The following is a 21,294-nucleotide window of genomic DNA, read 5'->3' on the forward strand; positions in this document are numbered from 1 at the left end:
GCGATACCCTCCTTCCGTATAGTGGAACTGCTGCAGCAGCGTCTGTTTTAACTTCGCGTAATCCATGGCGTCTTCCGCAGACATCTGACCTACTGCCGTTAACGCTTCCAGTCAGACACAGACCTAATGACAAGGCCCACTTCTCTTGTGCCGAGCCTTGACTAACAGCCACTCTCTCAAACATTTGTACATAGGCGTCTAGTTCATCTCTTCCCTCGTTGAAGGGCCGAATCACCTTATGAGGGCTGCGAAAACCATGACCACAACCGGTCTCATCGCTTGCACCACTTGCATGGGAACGCTGTGCCTCTACTACCTGCTGTCACTCTTCAAGGAGCGCTCGTTCAGCCTCCATGCGGCCTTACTCTCGCATTTGTTCTTCCTGTGCCGCTATCCTTGATTCTTCTCATTCCTTCACTCGCTGATCTCTCATGTCCTTCTGCTCTGCACTCACCCATGCCTTCAAAGCCTCTCCACTTAGTCCCATCTCCTTACCTAACTCAACTAGCATTCTCTTTTCATCCATTATCGTCTACCGCACACAAACTACATGCGACTCTAAAGTGTAATGGTAGAGCTTGTCCTGTCGCGGACGCCAGAAATTTAACGGTTGTTTGTCACGTATGTCTGTGTGCAGTCAAGCGGTAATGAATGTCAGAGACGCGCACACAGTGGTAAACCAACATTTTTCGAAGATGTTAGAATTAAAGCAAAACAAGCATTTAACACGTAGTATGGAATGAAAGTCACTAAAACAAACACATGTCTACACTATGTCCTACGCGCAGTGTTCTGGAAAGGAGTAAAAATGTCTCACAGGTTCAGTTCCGATAGTGACGACAATCGGCTGTAAAACTGTCATGACGATTCTAGTTGGAGGTGAGCCAAGACACGATGACCCTCGTGGGAGGCGAGCCAAGGTACGAACTCTTGTGGGAGGTGAGCCAAAACGCGATGATGGCACTGGTCATCAGATGAGCAATGCGACGGGGCCCGGCTGCCTTACTGCGGCCAGCACACTCGAACGGATGTCAGGCAGGTGGCTTGCAGTGCCACAACTCCACATGCCACCATGCAAGAGGCAGTCTCAAAGCAAAGGCGTTGGTTAGGCCTCATCCCGGACACAGCCTTACGCTGCTTCAACAGGCGGCTACAAGCAGGCAACAGCCAGGCCTGCTCCAAATGTCGTCACACCAGGCGCCTCTCCGTGTCTGCACCAACAGGCAGGCGCGTCCACAGGGTCGCCTCGGGTACTGCAGCAGGAGCTCCCGGAACAGCGCACTGCTGCTGCGTCTTCCAAATTACGAGCACCTTGCCTGCTCGTTCGGCACCCGCCTCTTCCTTTTTTTCCCTTGTTGAAATTTCTTGATGCTGCCAAGCGCTCAAGCTGTCCCTGGCTTGCCTTCTTCTGCATCTTCTTTCTTCATCCTTTTTGACTCAGATATCAAAACCCTCAGAAGTTCTCACAAAGTCCACATTCACATGAATTAAATTAAATTACATCTTTGCACTACAGTAGTGAAGAGACATGCTGCTTGAAAATTTCCACTGCTCTACACATGGTGATGGCTTCCTTCAATGCCAAGTCTCTCTCATGGAACAGCCTCTCTTGTAGTACAGCGTCATGAGTGCCAGCGATGATCCTGTCGCATAGGAGGCGGTCAAGCTTGTCACCGAAGTCACATCTTGCTGCTTGATGCTGAAGTTCAGCCATGAACTTGTCAATCAGCTGTTTTTATTTCTGATACATGCAGTTGAAGACAGCTGTCGCTTGGATCGCATTTTTGTACGAAAGGTGTCTCTCACTGAACTGAGCAAAAATTGCTGTTACCGTGTCAGTTCTGTGCTCACTGTCAGCTGGCGAAGGAAAAAAGAATGTCGCCATGGTTTTTCATGCTATTGGGCCTATGACGTGAAGTAGCAGTGCTGACCTTGTTGCTTCTGGCTTTGTGCTGTATTTGCGTGCTGCTTCATAAAGCTGATAGACTGCTTTCCAGTCCGACCATACTTCCACGAGATTGCTGCCTGACTCGAAATGCTTAGCTGGTTGAATGAGCAGGAGTTCCATGCTTAATACTGTGGTGCCGCATCACTGAGGCATCGAAAAGCTGCTAAATTGCATACTTCTGACACCATGTTATATCTATATCGCTATAGATTAGAAAAGATGAGACGAGAGACAGCGGATGCCATGGTGAATGGTCGACGTGCTCTGGCGTACTCCATGTTGTTAGTGGCATTTGTTATCTAAGCAGCGAAGAGATACATAGGAGGCAGTAGTAGTTACACAACAGTGGTTATGGGTTTTAATAAATCACAAAAGTGTGTGTGCAAAAGTGATATTGTAGTCTTTTTCGCTTAGTCTGCATTTGCTCGCTTATTGTTGCAAGTCTACTTCAGTAGAGGGATAGGCTCAGTGAACAAGACAGCAGTTCATGTAAAAGTGGTGACTTAGAATAATCAACGGCGTTTGAACAAGGAATATGTCAGGTTGGAGTCAACCTTTCTCACAAGGGGCTACCTAGCCTTCAGCAGGACGGTTGATGAAGACAAATCTCCTTGCTAAAGTGTCGGTTCCAGTGCAATGCCTTGTTTACTGCTTTTGATCAATGAGGCTCATTGTTGGCATAGTACCTTGCACAGGCACCATGAATGGAAAGAGATAAAGATAACGACGAATTTGTGGCGCTGTGTAGCACTATGTGTTATGGGTGGCACTTTTTACCACTTATGGGTGGTATGGCTGGTCCACTTATGGATGGCATGCCTTACCTGTATGCGAGTGCCAACTGGTTGTAGACACTGCAACCAGAGGCACAACTTCTCAAACAACAGCGTCTGCATGTTCGACCAGAGGCGCAGCAAGTCAATGACAGCATTTCAAAGTACTAGCTTTCATGAGGGAAGAATGCAAGAATGCTCCTCTTACTAATGGTACCATCGAATGGTGGCACCGTACCATCGTGTGGTTTTCACTGCTGTGTTAGAACGCACTATCCTCAGCATCATCAGCTCAGGAAAATGGTTCGACTAAAAAAATCAGGGTTTGTTTCTAGGGAAAGCAAAACACTTTAGAACACAGATTGGAAGCACCATGGCACTAACAGATGCGGAACTGTAACTTCTTGAGTTTCGCTTTCCTCGCTGTTGGGAGAGCATGGTGCTGCTTCAGTTTAAATTATGTTGAGGCAGGAAGCAGAATCATTTGACAGTTGCGTTATTGGAAAGCTGGGGTGCAGGAATGATGAGACACGAAGTAAATAACACAAACAGGCGCTACGTGTAAGTCAGCTATCTTTGTCACTGCATGATAAAGAGTTAAACTATATTGAACATTGTTAAACGCGTGCCTTTGATGGTTGTTTATTTTTAGCAAACATCGACATGCAGAGTGCGTCTGTGTACATTTCTTTCTTGTGTGCACTAAAGATTCAGTTGTAGAGCACTTCTTTATGTCACTTCTTCGTGTCTCCTCATTCCTGCGCTCTAGTTTCCCACTAATGCAACTGTCAGCTAGCTCAACTATGCATGTTCTTGATAGTTGCACTTTTTTGTGTAGTTTGTGTTTTCTTGCATTCACCTTTGTATAAGAAGTAGTGAACTTCCAAGATTCAGATGTAGTGCTTCTTATTGCAGGCTTGTTGAGGCCTGATTAAACTTATTCATGGCTGAGGTGTGTCAGCAGAGTCTATTTTCAATGTTAGAATGCACTTTGGCAACTGCTCCAACATTTTCCTGTCAATTCCCTGTCCAGCCTACCATCATTTGGTGGCTGCATCATTTCCAAAAGATAGATTTTTCTGGGTTCTCACGGCACATGATATACAATGAAGCCTTGATATAACAAAGTACTTAGTTTTTAAAACTTCTTGTCTATAGAATGCAATGTATTTTGAACCTCAATATAATGAAGTGTGTTTATACATGATTTCACTATCACAAAATTTCACTGTTGCCATGAAGAGGAATAAATCGAATCACGCGCCACGCAACAGATAATGACTGCTGAAGTGGAGCAGCATAGCTGCAAGACCCTTGTGCTGTCGTACTCAGTATAAAGTCCAAGTGTGGTAAGATCTCGTCATGCCAATGCCAAAAGAATGCACACAGACAAAAAATTTGTAATGTGCTGCCTTAACAGTGTCGGCCATTCCTTGGCTTTTTTGCCGTTGCTTGCTTCTACAGCATTTTGCTTTAACTTGTCATTATGGTTGCCCTGTTTTTATGGGGCTGTTAGGTATAAATTGAAATGAGGCAAGAAAACAGCACACATTGTTAATGCCCTGGATGGGTGTCTGTGGCAGCAGGCATTTGGTGCTTTGCGACACCCTGTACGCAAGCACATAAGGCATTTAGTATACATGCATGCTTAGACTGCGATGCCATAGTGTACCAGTCTGCTACTCCCAGTGCCTTGAAGATGCTAGACCTTGTTCACAGTCTCGATATCCACCTGGCAGCCGGCGCTTTCAGGACAAGTCCTGTAGTATGCCTATATGTAGAAGCTAATGAATGGTCTCTGCATCTTCAAGGATCATACTCCAGTTTCACATAATTTCTGGCCATTAATGTGAGCTGTGAGCATCCTTCCTTCATAACTGTAATTGACATGACGTGTCATCATCATCATCATCAGCCTGGTTACGCCCACTGCAGGGCAAAGGCCTCTCCCATACTTCTCCAACAACCCCGGTCATGTACTAATTGTGGCCATGCCGCCCCTGCAAACTTCTTAATCTCATCCGCCCACCTAACTTTCTGCCGCCCCCTGCTACGCTTCCCTTCCCTTGGGATCCAGTCCGTAACCCTTAATGACCATCGGTTATCCTCCCTCCTCATTACATGTCCTGCCCATGCCCATTTCTTTTTCTTGATTTCAACTAAGATGTCATTAACTCGCGTTTGTTCCATGACCCAATCTGCCCTTTTCTTATCCCTTAACGTTACACCTATCATTCTTCTTTCCATAGCTCGTTGCGTCGTCCTCAATTTGAGTAGAACCCTTTTCGTAAGCCGCCAGGTTTCTGTCCCGTAGGTGAGTACTGGTAAGACGCAGCTATTATATATTTTTCTCTTGAGGGATAATGGCAACGTGCTGTTCATGATCTGAGAATGCCTGCCAAACGCACCCCAGCCCATGCTTATTCTTCTGATTATTTCCGTCTCATGATCCGGATCCGCCGTCACTACCTGCCCTAAGTAGATGTATTCCCTTACGACTTCCAGTGCCTCGCTGCCTATTGTAAATTGCTGCTTTCTTCCGAGACTGTTAAACATTACTTTAGTTTTCTGCAGATTAATCTTTAGACCCACCCTCCTGCTTTGCCTCTCCAGGTCAGTGAGCATGCATTGCAATTGGTCCCCTGAGTTACTAAGCAAGGCGATATCATCAGCGAATCGCAAGTTGCTAAGGTATTCTCCATGACGTGTACTACAGTGTTTAACAATCGACCAGCAGCAAGGGAACCTTTTTCCCTGCGTGTAAAAAAACTTAGCGAGGAAATGGTTGTTTCACTCTTTGAACATGGCCTGATGACCCTAGCAATGTCATTGCTGCCATGGTGCAGGAAACTCTTAGAATGTGACACATTGTGTGTAGAGATGACAAAACACACTCCAGAGGCACATATTAGAATGCATTTCCTAAAACCTTTGTTCAAGTGCATATGCACAGAGTTTTACAGTGACACATGCCGGGGTGTCTTATGCAGCCGTCGGTCCATCCTTCTTGGAATCAGATGTACTGCACCCAGAAACAAGTATCTTTAAGGCTGAGGCCTATACACTATTGTCGGCTGTGAAGCATATAAGGAAATCAAAACTTGCAAAAAGCAGTTATATTTACATTATCCTTAAGTGTCGTAGAAGTGTTAATGCCATTCTGTAAACACAAAAATCCTGTACTTATTGAGCTCTGTCCTGTTCTTTGTAGAGTGTATATGTCTAACCCACATATCATTATATGCTGACTGCCTGGCCACAGAGGCATCGATGGTAATGTGCTAGCAGACTATACAGCCATGTCAATTACATTGCAAGTTGTTAATCTTACCGCTGCCACAGAGCCATTAATCCTTCCACAGGCCTGAAACCTTTCTTGCCAAATATACTGTCAAGCCACTGGCAATGCTTGTGGGACGCTGAAACAAATAATAAGCTTCACTTGATTAAGCCACAATTAGGTATCTCGCCTTCTGCTGTGAAAACACAACAAACTAGTGTTCTATTCTGCCAACTCAGGATAGGACACATGTATGGTACCGATAATTTTCTACTGACTGGTAATGAACCTCCAACCTTTGGTAGATGGTGAGAGGCTCACTGTTCTACACATCCTCCTGGAGTGTCGGCCCCGCAGGGGCGTCTGCGGAAGCAGGCGTTTGGTGTGTTGCAACACGACATACCCGAGCACATGAGGGTTAGACCCTCCCACATGTAGCCATGCACGACTTAGCCGTGTTTGAGGAAAAGGGGATTCTGGGGGTCGAGCTGATGCTGGTTGTTCACACATTTAAGGCACCCCGGTGGAGGCAACACACCTCTTCAGCCTCTGCTTCACATAGACGGCACCCACTTTTCCTCCAACTTTTCCATCTTTCCTGTCTTCTAGTCCCCTTACATTCTGAATTTCTGGTCAACAAGGGTTAACCTTGTGTGTGATAACCATCCTTGGTTATACATATTGGGTTATAGCAGGGATGTAAAACTGGCACATCCAGAACAGTTCTGTCGTCTCCCCTCGTTGGGCTCCAGGGTGGGTGGTTTGCATCCCTACTGAACACAGGCATTGGCAACACAATTTCCTCCACTTCCTCGAAGCAACGTTCAAGTTTTTTGTCCAGACTAAAGAAACCTTCCCACAGTATCATGTGATACATAGTGAGAAACCCAAAAAATCTGTTTGCACGATATTGCCATTCCTTGTATCAGCGTGTCTCACAGAAACAATTGGATAGGCTGTAAAGTGAGCAAAATGGTTAGCAGCGACTTGTTACTTGAGGTGGGCTGATAAAGTGCAGCATAGTAGGCTTCCACACCTTGCGACTTTGTAAACACTTCAATCACCATCACTCCTCATCGATCAATGAACATGGTCCGTGGTGTAGTTTAAGAACAGGATCTGTTGGAACTCAGCGAGCCAGAGCTCCTCAAGGGCTGGAAACAACAGAGCGAGATTAGAGAGGATTGAGATAGGGTGTGAGGACAAGGAGATACCGACTACTAAGCACCTAGTGCTGACCTTTGATGGAAACTACCTACCAGAATTCATAGAGACAGGATATGTGAAGCTCAGGGTGAGGCCATATGTGCCAAATCCATGTCGACGCTTCAAGTGTCAAAGATTGGGCCATGGATCCCAGTCGCGCCTAGATCGCCTCACATGTGCGGTACGAGTGACCAGGGAGCAGACACCTGTACCAGTGATCCTCATTGCATCAATTCTGATGATGGACTCCTGACCTACGCCAGATGCTGTCCAACCTGACAGAAGAAAAAAATAAATTATAACCCTGAAAGTCACACAGAACATCTTGTACGCCGAAGCATGGGAGACTCTCCATTGGTCATAATGACATATACTGATGTGACACGTGAGGGTGCTCCGCCATGTTGTTCTGCGCCATCTGCCTGGCCCACACAAAGTGGTCTGCTGGCTGTGGCACCTGTCCCCGGGGCAGTAGTAGGGAAAACTACTACGCCCACTCTACAACAGAGCTCGGTGACCCCTTGGTGGGCCGCCTAGCCAGAAGGCCTCTCCTCGCCAGGCGAGGCCTCAAACACAAAACTGCCAGCCTCCAAGGGTGGGCATCCAGCGCCTTGCAGGAGGCAATGGACATAAAACTAGCGCCTTTGGTGCCGATGGAGCAGCACGGCTCGCTTGATCATGCCAGAAAACAAAAACAAAAGAATCAGGGGCCTAGACAAGGATCCCTAAGTACTAATAGCAATTTTCTGTCTCTTACATAGAACCCTTCTTTATTGTTATTACTCTGGCTACACAGATAATGTATTGGAATGCTAGAGGACTCATTCATAACCTCAACGACATAACTGAAATTCTATCCGAATATCAACTGAAGGTGTTGTGTGCAGGAGACACACCTTAACTCCAAACATTCGAATTTCCTCCGGCAATATGTCACTTTCTGGAAAAACCGTCGCAGTGGTATTGCCTCATCTGAAGGGGTGGGAATTATTGTGGACAAGTCTGTGGCTTGTCAACATCTTTCACTACAGACGCCTCTCAAGGCTATAGCTATTCAAGCGATTTTATTTAATAAGTTGGTTACAATTTGCTCCATGTACATACCACCCAGCTATGAACTCAGCAAAGTGGAATTTTACAGTCTGATTGACCAGCTCCCACAACCTTATATTGTTGTTGTTGACTTCAACACTCGCAACCAACTGTGGGGAGACTCGGTGTGATGTGAGAGGTCAGCTCATAGGAAACTTCCCGATGTTGTGACTTTGGGGTTGAGTACAAAAGACGGACTCTTTCCGCAGATGAAGAAGAAACGAAAAACTTTATACAATATTTACAGATAGTGGATGATAGCATACAGGTAGCAGTAGGAGCGCATCAGACCGACTGGGCGGCTGCAAGCGACTTTCTCTCCTCACAATGGGCCGGTTCTCCCTTAAATTCCTTCAGCGACCCCTCGTCGGCAGGAACCGGTTTGGGCGAGTTCTCATCGGCAGGAACCAGATGGGGCAGGGTGATAAACTCGCCCGCGCCAAATTCTTGATTCGTCGCGGAGAAGTGGGAGCTCTCGTCGCCTCGTGGTAGCCACATGGTACATGTAGTATGGCAGCTCCTGTCGCCTCGTGGTCGCCGTGTGGTACTCGTAGTATGGCACAACACTGGTAACATCAGATGCATGCTTATATTATAAAATAAGAAGGAGCCAACTTATTAGAATATTTCACATAGCTTGTACTCCTCAATTGACTTGGCTATTGGCTCTGCCACACTTCTCTCACTCTTGGAATGGAATGCCATCCGAAATCCTTATGGAAGTGACCACTTCCCCATTACACTGAACCTAAAACAGCAACAAGAATGCCCTCCACATGGCCCTCTGTAAAGTAGCCTCTGCCAAATGGGATAATTTTAAAGAATCAAATAATTTATCACCAGATCTTATCAGGGAATTTAGTATGGATGCAATAGCTTATTTTACCACTTTTATAATAGACGCCGCAGGAAAATACATTCCACAAATAACAGTAACTCATGCAAAAGGCAAGTCCCTTGGTGGAATGATGACTGCAAGAAGGCACGGAGGGAACAAAATGAAGCATGGGGCGTACTCGTTCGTTACCCACATGCAGAAAATCCCATCAAATTCAAGCACATCAAATCACAGAGAAGGTGTACACGAAGGCAAGCGAGGAGGGCAAGCTGGGAGAAGTTTATCTCCGGTACAAATTCGTACATACAGGAGGTGAAAGTATGGGACAGGTTGAGAAAGCTTAAGGGGCAGCAAATCCATCTGCTGCGTTTGGTGAATGATGAAGGAAACAATCTGAAAGACCGGGCGGGTCTGTAAAAGTCTACCTTGTCATTTCGGCTGCTGCTGATTGGCTAGGGCCGCTCATCTCCTCCTCGCTTGTACAGCTGCATCCGATCATCAGCGGCCGAAATGGACAGTCCACTAGGTGGACTCTTACAGAATACTCCCCTAGGCTGATGTGCTTAGTGAGCACTTCGAGAGCATTTCTAGCTCTACCCATAACAGGTAAACCCCGACATAACGAAGTAGGTAAAATAGGCAATTTGTTTTGTTATATTGAAATTTTTTTGTATTGGAAATTCGACCTTTTATGCAAATAAGTACAGTCGCTGATCAATTTATTCTTGGATTGCAGAGGCCGCAGAATTTTGTGAGTCATCAGGCAATTGAAGAAACCAAATTTGAATGAGAAAACTAATTCATTTTGGTGAATTTAGGAGTCGGCGACGTATGATGCTGTTTCATGCCACATGGACGATGCCTTTACATCAGCGTTACGAGTTAAGTGAAGCCAGCCACGCTTTCACTTATACTCCGCCCCCCGCGTCGCCCGCACTGGGACGACACTATCATAAAAAGTGCCTGCAGCAGGGAGCAAATGTGTCATCGTTCCAATGAGTCACCGAAACTCGAGGTTACGCAACCACAAATACTAAATGTGCAGGAAGACAGCTTACATGATGCCACGCCCTCTCGCACACCCACTGATTGCACACATGGCAGATTACCTCTAAGTTAAGGTGCGTGGCTGCGTATGCGCTCAGCCACGCTTACAACCATGCGCACCCACGGCCGATACACCTGCCAGAAATCTGCGCCAGCTTACCCCTCCTTCTCACGCCCTCCCCCCCCCCCCCCCTGCTGCCCCTCCGGTGCGCACTTGATTGCATTACCGGGAGCGAGCTCCCCTCCCCGTCTTTCCCTTTGCTCGTGCTAGAAGGCAGCACTTGTGAAGCCGCCATCTGTCTTGTCTTACCATCGCACACTTTCACCTGCACCTAAAACACAAAGTGCGCGTGCGGCTCAGGAACTTATCTCACTTGGACTTTATAGGGAACATGATGCAGCTCCACTGTGGGGATCGCTTTTGTGGCGCCACACGTGATTTGAGAGGTGGGTTTCCAAGCGGACACTTGTAATTCAATCACTTGACCATTGTCTTCTCCCAAGCGGAGGCTTGTAGTTCAATCATTTGACCATTGGTGTCTCCAGAAGATTCCATTTATTGTCTCCGCATTCCTTTGCTGCATAAGCGAAATTTCGTTATATTGAAATGACATACACACTTTGTTATATTGAGGTTTTAAATACATGGTGTTCTATGGACAAGAAATTATGAAAAGTTAAATACTTCGTGATATCGAGAATTTTGTTATTGAAGTTCGTTATGTCGAGGTGTAACTGTAGTATTAAAGAGTGCAAGTAGTGTTATTTGTGTGTCTCTGTGAAGGTGTTTAATAATGTCATGCATAACTCTGTTGGGACTGGAGCAGACCTCTGACATGCATTTAAGGATGCTTTCTGTTCAGCAAGGCTAAAAGGCCAATTAAAAGGTTCGTTAGGGCTACATCTATGGTAGAGTGGCTTCCATTTCTTTGTATTACAGAAAGCGCTCAAAATACAGTTGAACCCTTAAGGCAGTAGTGCTTCTCAGTAATTTTCACTAATGACATATTCTAGTATATCATCTATCCTTAATCGCTCTTTTGTATTCGTAGCATACTTCATTAGCCATTGCCATAATTTTATAACACATGCATTTTACGCACTTTACAGCGACTGTTTTTAAGGCCCCTATACAGCCGTGTCACATCTACCGCTCACATTTCATTACTACATTGCTAGCTTATTGGCTCTAGCTTGGCACTCTTTGGCAACACTTGGCCCTTGCGCCAGAAAACACCAAATTCATAACTTTATTAGCCATTCCTCGGCGTTTTTGGTGCAAGGAACGATAGCTAGTTGTAGCAGCTTTCTCTTCATGGTGGACCCACGCACCTCATACACCTTTTTATTCTTTAACTGTGGTAACAGCTACATTAGTCACGGTAGACCTTCCCTAGTGCAGCAACACTCATGTTGCTGTAGTACTACTGTACGCACTGTACTGTACTGTACTGCGCACTGTACTACTGCTCACGTACAGCCTTTTGCGAAAATGCGTGGGCTGCTCTGTGCCTTCACTCTAGATGTTTTCCACCCGGTGATGCAGTTGCTGTGGCGCTCTTAGCAATAGAGACATGTGGACAGCAAGTAAGAGTTTTCTTTCTTTTTTTTCATTTCCGAGGGATTTGGAACTTATTGCATACGAAAGGAACCCCTTAAACTGGACTTTTAACAGCTGAACTTAAAGCGGGACACAGGGAGACGAACAAGGACATTGTTGAAATTCACCAGGATACTATATTCATATCCAATTAATGCCTTCCATGGCACACTTTTGTCCCGAATACTGACCCAAACTATCTCAATTATTTTTAAAGACCCCAGTTGCCAACTGTTCTACTTGAATAAACTTGCTCCTGGTTGCAGTGCCCCACGGATTATGTACTACCATCTACCCGAGGCATGACAAAACCACTGAGATGGAACCAGCTTGTCCATGGCATTGCTTGAAAATGAAAAGTGTCGTCGACCAGCTATGCTTGTTCTTGGCCATTTTGCCAGAAACGTGTAGACAAACCCAGCTCTTCCATGGCATGGAAGGGGTTGAACTGCCTGCGGTCAGCCTAGTGGTCACAGGCAACATAGCTTGTATGCTTTTGACAAAGAGTACATGCGAAAACAGTGACAGTGCAACCTTCTTTACACTTTTGTGATTGAACAGTAGGAGCAGAAAAACTTGTTTATAAACATATAAACAGACAATCACCTTTACATCTTTTCAGTGCATGCTTCAGTGGATTTTGTTGCTCGTTCTTGTTCATTTGCTTTAATGCTCATGCTTTCCCTTGCAGAATGGGCTGCCACATTTGTGCCTAGAAGGCCACCAAGATTGTGCAAGGAAGATATGATTGCGTGCACCTTAGCAGTGTTTCATCTGTGACTTTTCTTGTCACTCCTGTATTTTTTTTTTCTTTTTGCTCTTTAAGAGTGCCAGATGCCCTTGGACGTTTGTGTTTTGATTGCACCTGTAGCATGTGATCTGTCTATTTCCAAGCCAAACATGCCATGGTGCAGTCCCGCTTATTATTGCATGTTGTAAAAATTCTGTACTAATGCCCCCTCGTTTCCTTGTTGGACTAGTAGTTGGCCGTTTTCGAAGTATAAGAATCTTTTTTGTGGAAGCTTGTGGCAAAATAGATTTAACTTTATTGATCATGTTTTGTTTATCTTGCTTGAGATAGATAGGTAAGCCACCTTGTGATATCACTGATTCCTTATCGCATGTCAGGCTAGAAGCCCAGTGAAGTGGAAAGCAGCTGTGTATTCTTCCTTGCAGTCGGCTATATCACAGGAGAGGGTTTGTCTTTTGTGTCAAGACTCCTGCCTCAAAGTGTGAAATTAGGGTTTTAGTGTGAAATTTGGTTATGAATACTTGAGAACACAACTGCTTTAGAAGAATTCAACAAAATGAATTTGTCCTCAGATATGACTGTCTTCAAGTTTCTCGTATAAGCGTATACCACAGTTGCAAAAATTCTAAAAGGTAATAATAAATTCTGTTAGCTATGCATGTGCTGATTTATTTTTAGAAATTGTCTGGTGAAGAACATAAACATCTGTGAAAGCACATCTGCATACCTAACATAACACTGTTATTAAAATTACTTACATATATTTAAGGAACTGTGTATAAAATGGAATAGTTCATTGCACCTCGAAAGCATTTGTTAACTGATGCTTTTGTTTTTCTGAAATGTGATCTGTTAAGAATGCACGATAGGGTTGATTGTAAAATCCAAGATTTGTGCGTTACAACCGAAGTTCTTGATCCAAATTCTGTGTTGAGCTGAAGAGTTCAGGGACTATGTTCTTCATTACCATAGATCAATGTGTTTTGGTTAAGTAAGGTTACTTATGCTTTGTTCCATGAGGCTAGAGAGATATGTCATACTGCTTACATTCAACACCAAAAAGTAGTGCATCAAGTAATAAAAGAAAGATACTGGTGCACATCATATTTGATTCACCTAGACCTCGATATAACAAAGTATTTAACTTTTCCTAACTTATTGTCCCTAGAATACCCTGTATTTAAACCTCAATATAACAAAGTGTCTTTACACACAATTTCAATATAAAGAAATTTCACTGCTGCCGCTATGGAATACAAACACAACAAATGAAAACTTCCACGAACGCAGATGGTCAAATGATTGAATTACGAGCGTCTGCTTGTGAACGCAGTTCTTAAATTGCCCCCCCCCCCCCCCCGACAAAAGGGACAAGAGCGTCATTACGATAAGATCTGATAAGACGTGCCGAGATGGCATGTCATCAAGTAGGCTGTCTTCCCACGCATTTAGTACTTCAGGTTGCATAATCTCGAGTTTCGGAGACGCGTTGAAAGGAGAGGCAGACGAAGCATTCACTTCCCAATGCCGGCACTTGATGCAACAGCGTCGTCCCGCTGCGGGCGACACTATCAACTGTGGGGGCAGAGGAGGCCTGAAGGCGTGGCTGGCTTTTTTTCGTACCCCCGATGTGTAGATCTCATTGACATGGCATGAAACCATATCTTTTGTCACCCACTGTCCACAAATTGAATTTCTTTTTCTAGTTCAAATTCCCTGTTTTGGATTGCCTCATAATTCGGAAAATGTGACGACCCCTGTCCATAAGAAAAATCGGCCATTGCATACCTATCTGCATGAAAGGTCGAATTTTAATGCAGTGAAATTTTGATATAACAAAGCTAATTGTCAGTTATGCCAGCTGTGTCTTATTAAAGGTTTAACTGTATAACGTTAACTCTTCTACTTCTAACATTGCAAAACAAAATGTAATTATTACATAGAAGATGTTGCAGATCTGAACTTATTTGCCACGAAATGAGCGAGGTGTGATCTGTGACCAGTGGTCACAGCGCTCTGCTAACCTTTGCAACCAAAACACAGCATGTCACATACTGGAGGCACAAAGATGCACTCAGAATATGCGATTTTTGCATAGTTTAATGCCCACAAGTTGCAGTTCTCTTATGTGAACTAGTTATTCTATAGGAATCCTCCACAGTTATTCCGTAGAAATTCCACAGAACCTTTCCGGGATAAAAACAACTGCACTGCGAAATCCACATAATGACGCTTCCATGGCCGCACTGGTGGTGTAGCTTCTGCAGCACTGCCTGCAAAGTGGGAAACGGAGTATTGATGAACATATTTTCAAGACGTCTTCGGGTGTATCTTGAAGGAAGTCTCCTGTGATTTTTGTTGTTGTTTTCTACTGCCAAACGCTTATGGTGCCTTTTTTCTTTCTTTCTCACCCTCTCCCTCTACCTGTGCTTCTACAAAGCCCACTGCTACAGCGGCATGCCTTGCACAGAAGCTGGTGTATCTCCTCCTCTAACTTTTGTCAAGGAAGAGATCGAGGATGATAGTGATTCGGAAGCTGACTCCGACGTGCCGTGTGATGCCAACAACTTCGTGAGCCACCAGGAGGCCAATGCAGTCGTTCCCCGTCCGAGGTTCGTGTGCGAGTCCTGCTGCACCAGCTTCAGGAAGAAAGAGCACTACGTGTCGCACATGTCGAAGCAGCATGCCACCACCCAGTGTTTCCTGTGCAAGAGGAAGTTTGGGCGACAGCGGGACCTCACGCGCCACCTCAGCACGAAGCATGGCGCTGCCCAGTGCTTCCCTTGCCACCTCTGCCCAAGCATTTTCTCGCGCAAGACCAGCCTGCTCGGGCACATTCGGAGACGCCACAGTGGTGCAACCAAGCAATGAAGCTGTGTGCTGCCTTCACGAGGGATGCAGCAGCGCTACTCTGTGAGCATAGCTGTGCAGCAGATGCAGCTGCAAAGGCGTGTTCACAAGTATGAACACATATTCTGAACCTGGAGGTTGGTCGGCATTGGCCACTTGTTTTTGAGATTGTTTAGTAATTCACTTTGTTACTGGACTTTCAATCCTAGGCTTCATGATGCCAGTTGGCATCATATACTGTACTGCACTTTACTGCCCCTGTTCTTACTTTACTTTACTGTCCCTTTGTCCCTATAGGCTCATTTGCGCTGTGAGTAAAGGTGCACTTTGTGAGAATATTGCTGAAGCATAGTTGATGTGGCCTGCATGCTTAAAAAATAGAAGTGCTCAGCCACTGGGTGTACATCGGTGCCATTAGTTTTGCAGGAATGGTTGCTGTAAACATTTTCGAGCTTCAAATGCGTGGTCAGCATTGCCATTGCTGTAGCTGTAGAAACTGATGCCATTCTTCATACTGAGCAGAATGAACCCATCTTGTAGTTTTCAGTCCTCAGTCGGCAAAATTAGGCTAAAAGCAATATGCAGGGAGTAAATATGTTGCCAGTAGTGCACTTCTACGTTTTCCGACGAAATACTTAAGTGATGAAATTGTGGAGAAACACAAGCAAAAAATGATGGCTGTGTAGTATTGGGAAGCAAGTTTATGTGCATGTATGCTTTTTGTGTGTATTTTGACTGACCTGCAAGTCTGTCTTCGGGGCATGTTGCAGCTCGTTTTGGGACTTTGTACAGTTCTTTCATGGATTGGTATAGGCCCACACTTAAGCGCCTCAATGACACACGATTTGACTACCTATAAGGCACCACTTCATGCTGCGAGAGGTATGAAGAGAGGCACGTTTCTCTGAATGTTTGCTCTAGCTAATACTGTGAATATTTCTCCATCGGGTGTAATGCTGTGCTGCTTGTCACCCGTTTGCACTTTTGGCGAAACCGTGAGTTAGGCGGGAATTGGCGTGTGCAATACCAGATATGAAAGAGACGCGTAGGCATTGCTCGTGCACATTGATGTCTTTCTGTCAGTGGAAAAGGCTGCTAAAATTCTCAGTGTTGTCTCATGCTCATTTTAGCGGTACTTCCGTGTCTGTCACGCTGTGCTGTATATATTGCGAATCCAATGCGCCAAGCACAGTCGGGCATTACTTCAAAAATCTAGTCAAACCTCTTTCTAATGAAGCAGTGCTAGAAGCAAAAATTGTGTCCGTTGTGCCTATTATTCGCATTAAAAGTACACACAGAAATCATCACTAAGAAATTTGCAATCAGGTTCAAGCAAAAGGGTACTACTACCCATGCACGTGTGAGCAATGCTGAATTTCCGAAATTCACAACTTCTAAGCTGGAGTCTCACTGCAAATATGTGCCTTTGTCCTCACTATCTGAGATTGGTGAAAAATTTTGTTTTTGATGGCCACTCACTGCCCTATCAAAAGTTCCCTCTCGTCAATGTCGTACTTGCCATGCTGTCCAGGCTTTTCGAGCGACAGTCAGTCTCTCCAAGTCACTTCTTACAGTCTTTCAAGTTTGCACTAACTGCTACACTAAATGTTGTTGCAGTGTTGTGTATCCAGTCAGCCACAAGTTGCTCTAATGTTAATGTTCAACCATACGAGGATTTGAAAAACCTTTTTTTCATTTGAAGAATGATGCCAGACACAGGTGGACCTTTACTTTCTTGCGCATAATTTTATGCACTTTTGCAACACTAGTAGACATCTTTCTGTGCTTGTGCAGGCAAGGCTACAGGGGTTGACATTCTCTGCTTATATTAGGGCGGTGAGTAGGCCAGACCGATTTAATATCGCTTTCAGTTCAGCTTACCCATGACTGAAAACCAAAGTCATCGGCAGGAACTTTCCGGTAGGATTGCCTGTTTGGCTGCATAACTAGCCAAGTAGAACTGTACGACAAGGCACAGTATGTTACATAACACTGCTTTTATCTCACTTCCTTTGAGAGAAAAAAAAATACACATTTGAATGCTTAGTTTTTTTCAGACTGGGTGTTTCTGTGGTGTTATGTCCTGTTTGGCTTAGGGATGCTGGAAATCGCATGCTCTTATAAGAAATCTTTTGTTGTTCAGACTTCATGGCCGAGGTTACAAGTCTCGTTGCGCCATTGATCTGTTGTAAACCTAACACGCAGCCCGAGAATGACCACACATTTATGGTTAGACAGGAGAGGACAGGCGCCACCATGTTCCTTGAGATGCTTGTTTCTTGAATGCACTTATAATTTCAACATCATTAGGCTACAGCCTGAAACAAAAGTGAGCACTTACGCATATTTTTTTTTTTCGTTTCTGTATATGCGGAAAGCGATTACATGAAATTGTATTCTAAGGTTAGCACTTTAAGAGCACCAATCAAACTCGGTGATATATCCAGCTGAGGTCTTAAACGTGTGCTTCGGTTCCATAGCTTTGCCTGCGCAGCCATAGAAAGTTGCCTGTCAGTATAAAAGAAGATTTGGTGAGGCACCAAGAGCAGGCATTAGACTGACCTTTGTTGAGCTATCATTTTTGTACTTATATTGTGAGTCTTTATCCTATAGCTTGGTGTTCTGTTCTCTGGAGTTCTTTTTGTGTGTGTGTTTGAGGCAAAACACAACAGATGGGTAGTGTGCGCTTCAAGCTATTTATTTATTTATTTATTTATTTATTTTGTATTACCCTCAAGGCCAGGGGTATTGCAGAGGGGAGTGGTAAGAACAGTATCAATAGGTTACAAGAATGTAGCATGTTACAATAAAAAGAGGAAATAATTATTTCTGCTGCTATACTTATACTGTTGCTGTTACAAATAGAAATGCACATAAACTCAGGTGAGGAAAACTCACTCACTAGACAGTAACAATGTTTGGTGAGTACAAAAATAGCTGTTACTCATACAGTATTAGCCATTGCTAGTTTAAAAGCATTGTTATCGGTAAGAGTAATGATGTTGGCTCGTGCATACTGTTCTGCGTATGTCTTTCCAGCTCTCCAAGTTTTAGTTTCTTGTTGTGCTCTATTTATGTTTGTTCTCTTTCTGTAACTTGATATTTTGGCTTGCTATGCTGCTTTGGTGATGCAGAAGCTCACACTAGAATGGCATAGCCATGTCAGCGCAAACTTACGTATCTTCTGTCGTTCTTTCTGCAGTAACTTGTGTTGCCAAGACAGCAAACTAAACCAAAAATAGTGTGTCACAAGTTGACCCCCACTTTTGAAGGGTTGTTTGAAGGGTTTTGAAAGGTGCACCGTTGCACTCACAAGGTGCACTCACACCGTTGCCATGAGGTTGCAAAAAGTGGTACTCATATTAAACCTTTATAGACTTTACATGGTGTGTTACACAATGATCTCAATATGGTGTGATATTGCTGTCACTTGTAGTGATCCTTAAAAAAATTTGGTTAGAAAAATTTGCTTAGAAGTTTGCAAATTGTCTCCTCTAATAAATTTTGTACAAAAAGCGCAATCTAGAACTGTTGCTGTAGGTTGGCCTTGTGTGACCTCAGGCATGATGGCTGGATGTCTTCTCTCTCCGAATCCTGTTATTCTTCGTTTAAAGCATTGTGAAGTACATTCACTGCTTCTTTTCTCACGTCAAGTATTTTGTCCTTGAGCTGCGAACTGCCTAGTAGCCAGGCATTAATATTATTAAACTATTTTAGCATGATGTAATCATTGACTGTTACAATTACAACTTCCTTGTGCATGTGCAGTTGAAGAAGAAACAATAATGGTAATTGTAGAGTGGTAATACTGTGCTAAAGGGCTACTCCAGCTCAGGTATTAACATAAATGCCTGCCACATGATGTGTACTCAGTTGTGTTGGGTACTTTTCTTTTAAACTACTTCACACACCCTGCACACACACACACACACACACACACACACACACACACACACACACACACACACACACACACACACACACACACACACACACACACACACACATGCGCACACACACACACACACAATAAAAAGAGGAGAAAGTTGGTTATTCCTAATTTGTGACAAGAGTACAATGATTGAGTACATTTAGACCAAAGTGGGATGTGTGTATAAAATTGAGGACTCCATTATAACATTCATTGCTTCTGGAAAGATGCCAGCTTCATCAGGAAATAACAGTAATTAGGTTCTCCTAGCAACTGCTGCACACTATTCTCAAGGGACCTGAATTCTTTCCTTGAGAAGCTGCTTTTTGCTTTGCAGCTGTCTTTGAGCTATGGAGTTGGTGCAACTCCATATGATGTCAGTGCTAATGTTTGTTGCCTACTGATGCTTCTTGCAGGCTGGCTATACTAAGCTGCTGGCCAGAACACGTGCAGGCATTCAGAGCACACACATTGGTGCATCAAACAATTTGAATATATGAGAGATTGAACATAAGTGTTGCTTTTGCAGGTGATTTTATGTAATTGCTGCTTGATAACATATTTGGGTTGCATGGAAACTTCAATACGCTTTACTATGACCAACATTGCATTTTTTTCGTTTCGGTGTGGCAGTCGAAGCTGCTGATGCCAAACAACTTGGTCTGTCAAATTTTAAATTTGCTTCACTGTGTCGAATTACTTGCTGCCCCCAATCATTTACTATGAAATGCTCGTTAACAGAGCTCCAACTCTAATTTATTACGCTGGCATTTGTGTGCATCAGTAAAGTGGAAATTTTTAAATTTCGAGAGCAGTTGCTTTCACTTTTCAGTGCTGTTTACCCCTTCCATAAACATGTGTCTGGTCTAGGCTAACCACCCGTTAGTTTGGCTTCGTCCACATTCGGCACGCTTCTTGTTTTTTTCCGGCTGTAGCTAGCATAAGAAGTGTTGTAGATTCGGGTTGCACAAGGACATCTGGGCTTTGCTGAGGTCGTGTGTGTAGAGGGCACTTACACTAGCATAGGTAACTGCCACACAGGTGGATACTAATCAGTGTTAAAGGAGCTAACGCAAGCCCAAAACACAGCACAGTCAACAAGCCTGCATCAGCATATATGAGTAATTGGTGTGCATGCAAAATAAGAGCAGAGAGATGGGCAGTATATATACCTTGGTGAGTTGGGTATTCAAAAAGTAGTTTGCACATGAAGAACTCGTAACACCCTTTGGGGTATTAAACAGCAGTCTAAAACTAGCTGTTTTAACAAATGATGCTCCTGGAAAAGCAAATCGGCCACTATTCTCATGTGAGGAGGCTCAGAAAGCCACAGAAGTGTGAACAGCAGGTGGTACTACTATAATGACGTTCCCACGCTGGTTTGCCATAACACTGTGGATTTCTGTAATGTCCCCTCAGGTGTAGCTAATTTTAATTGTTAATGAAGTACTAGATTTAAATATAAAATAGCAGTTCACTCAGCCAAGCAAGCTTTGAAAATCTTTCCCATGCCAGAAAGGGCCAGATGCGAGAAGTACGCTTATACCTGAAACGCTACACTGTAGTACTGATGCTAAGGTTTTGGCATCAAATTCAAGAATGGGAACTTTTGCCTTCATCCTTTCTAGTAATTATAGACCTCTTCCCACAAATGAACATGGGGTATTGAAAGAACACTTTGCCAGTCTATTATCATTTTGCTCTTCAGTGTCTTTTTAATGCTACGCATCCAGTACTGTCCTATCAATACTCCAGACACGTCTCGGTAATGTGTTCAAGTCATGCGCTTGTGTGAGGGAGAGGGCAGGTGGGTGCACATCTTCTCCTCTAGCTCGGCCATAGCTGTGCACCTTGTCTTAGAGGTAATCTGTGGTGGGTGCAAATGTTGGTGGAGCTGAGGTGGTAGATCACTTTTGGCAGAAAAAGCGATGAAAAAACTATCATCGTCCTCTTCGCTCGAAGAACAAAGCTCTAGTGC

At 44.2% G+C, this 21,294-nt stretch overlaps 1 protein-coding gene across 16 annotated transcripts in view; it reads left to right on the plus strand.

Moving 5' to 3' along the window:
* The window catches only part of LOC135897691 (zinc finger protein 660-like), an 86,504-nt gene that overhangs the window by 11,374 nt on the left and 53,836 nt on the right, over positions 1 to 21,294 (plus strand). For 3 of the 16 annotated variants that reach the window (XR_011515335.1, XR_011515336.1, XR_011515337.1), the window contains exon 3: positions 14,976 to 15,522. The exons of 12 other annotated variants lie outside the window; for them this stretch is intronic. Coding sequence is in view for 1 of the 4 variants with exons in the window: in XM_070541056.1 (XP_070397157.1) it covers positions 14,976 to 15,406 (431 nt within the window). In the remaining 3 variants the exon portion in view is untranslated. Of the gene's footprint in view, positions 1 to 14,975; positions 16,548 to 21,294 lie in introns of those variants that run through there. One more of the 16 variants, XM_070541056.1, reaches the window with a different exon arrangement.

Source organism: Dermacentor albipictus, chromosome 6 (assembly GCF_038994185.2).
Source record: "Dermacentor albipictus isolate Rhodes 1998 colony chromosome 6, USDA_Dalb.pri_finalv2, whole genome shotgun sequence".
Taxonomy (NCBI): Eukaryota; Metazoa; Arthropoda; class Arachnida; order Ixodida; family Ixodidae; genus Dermacentor; species Dermacentor albipictus.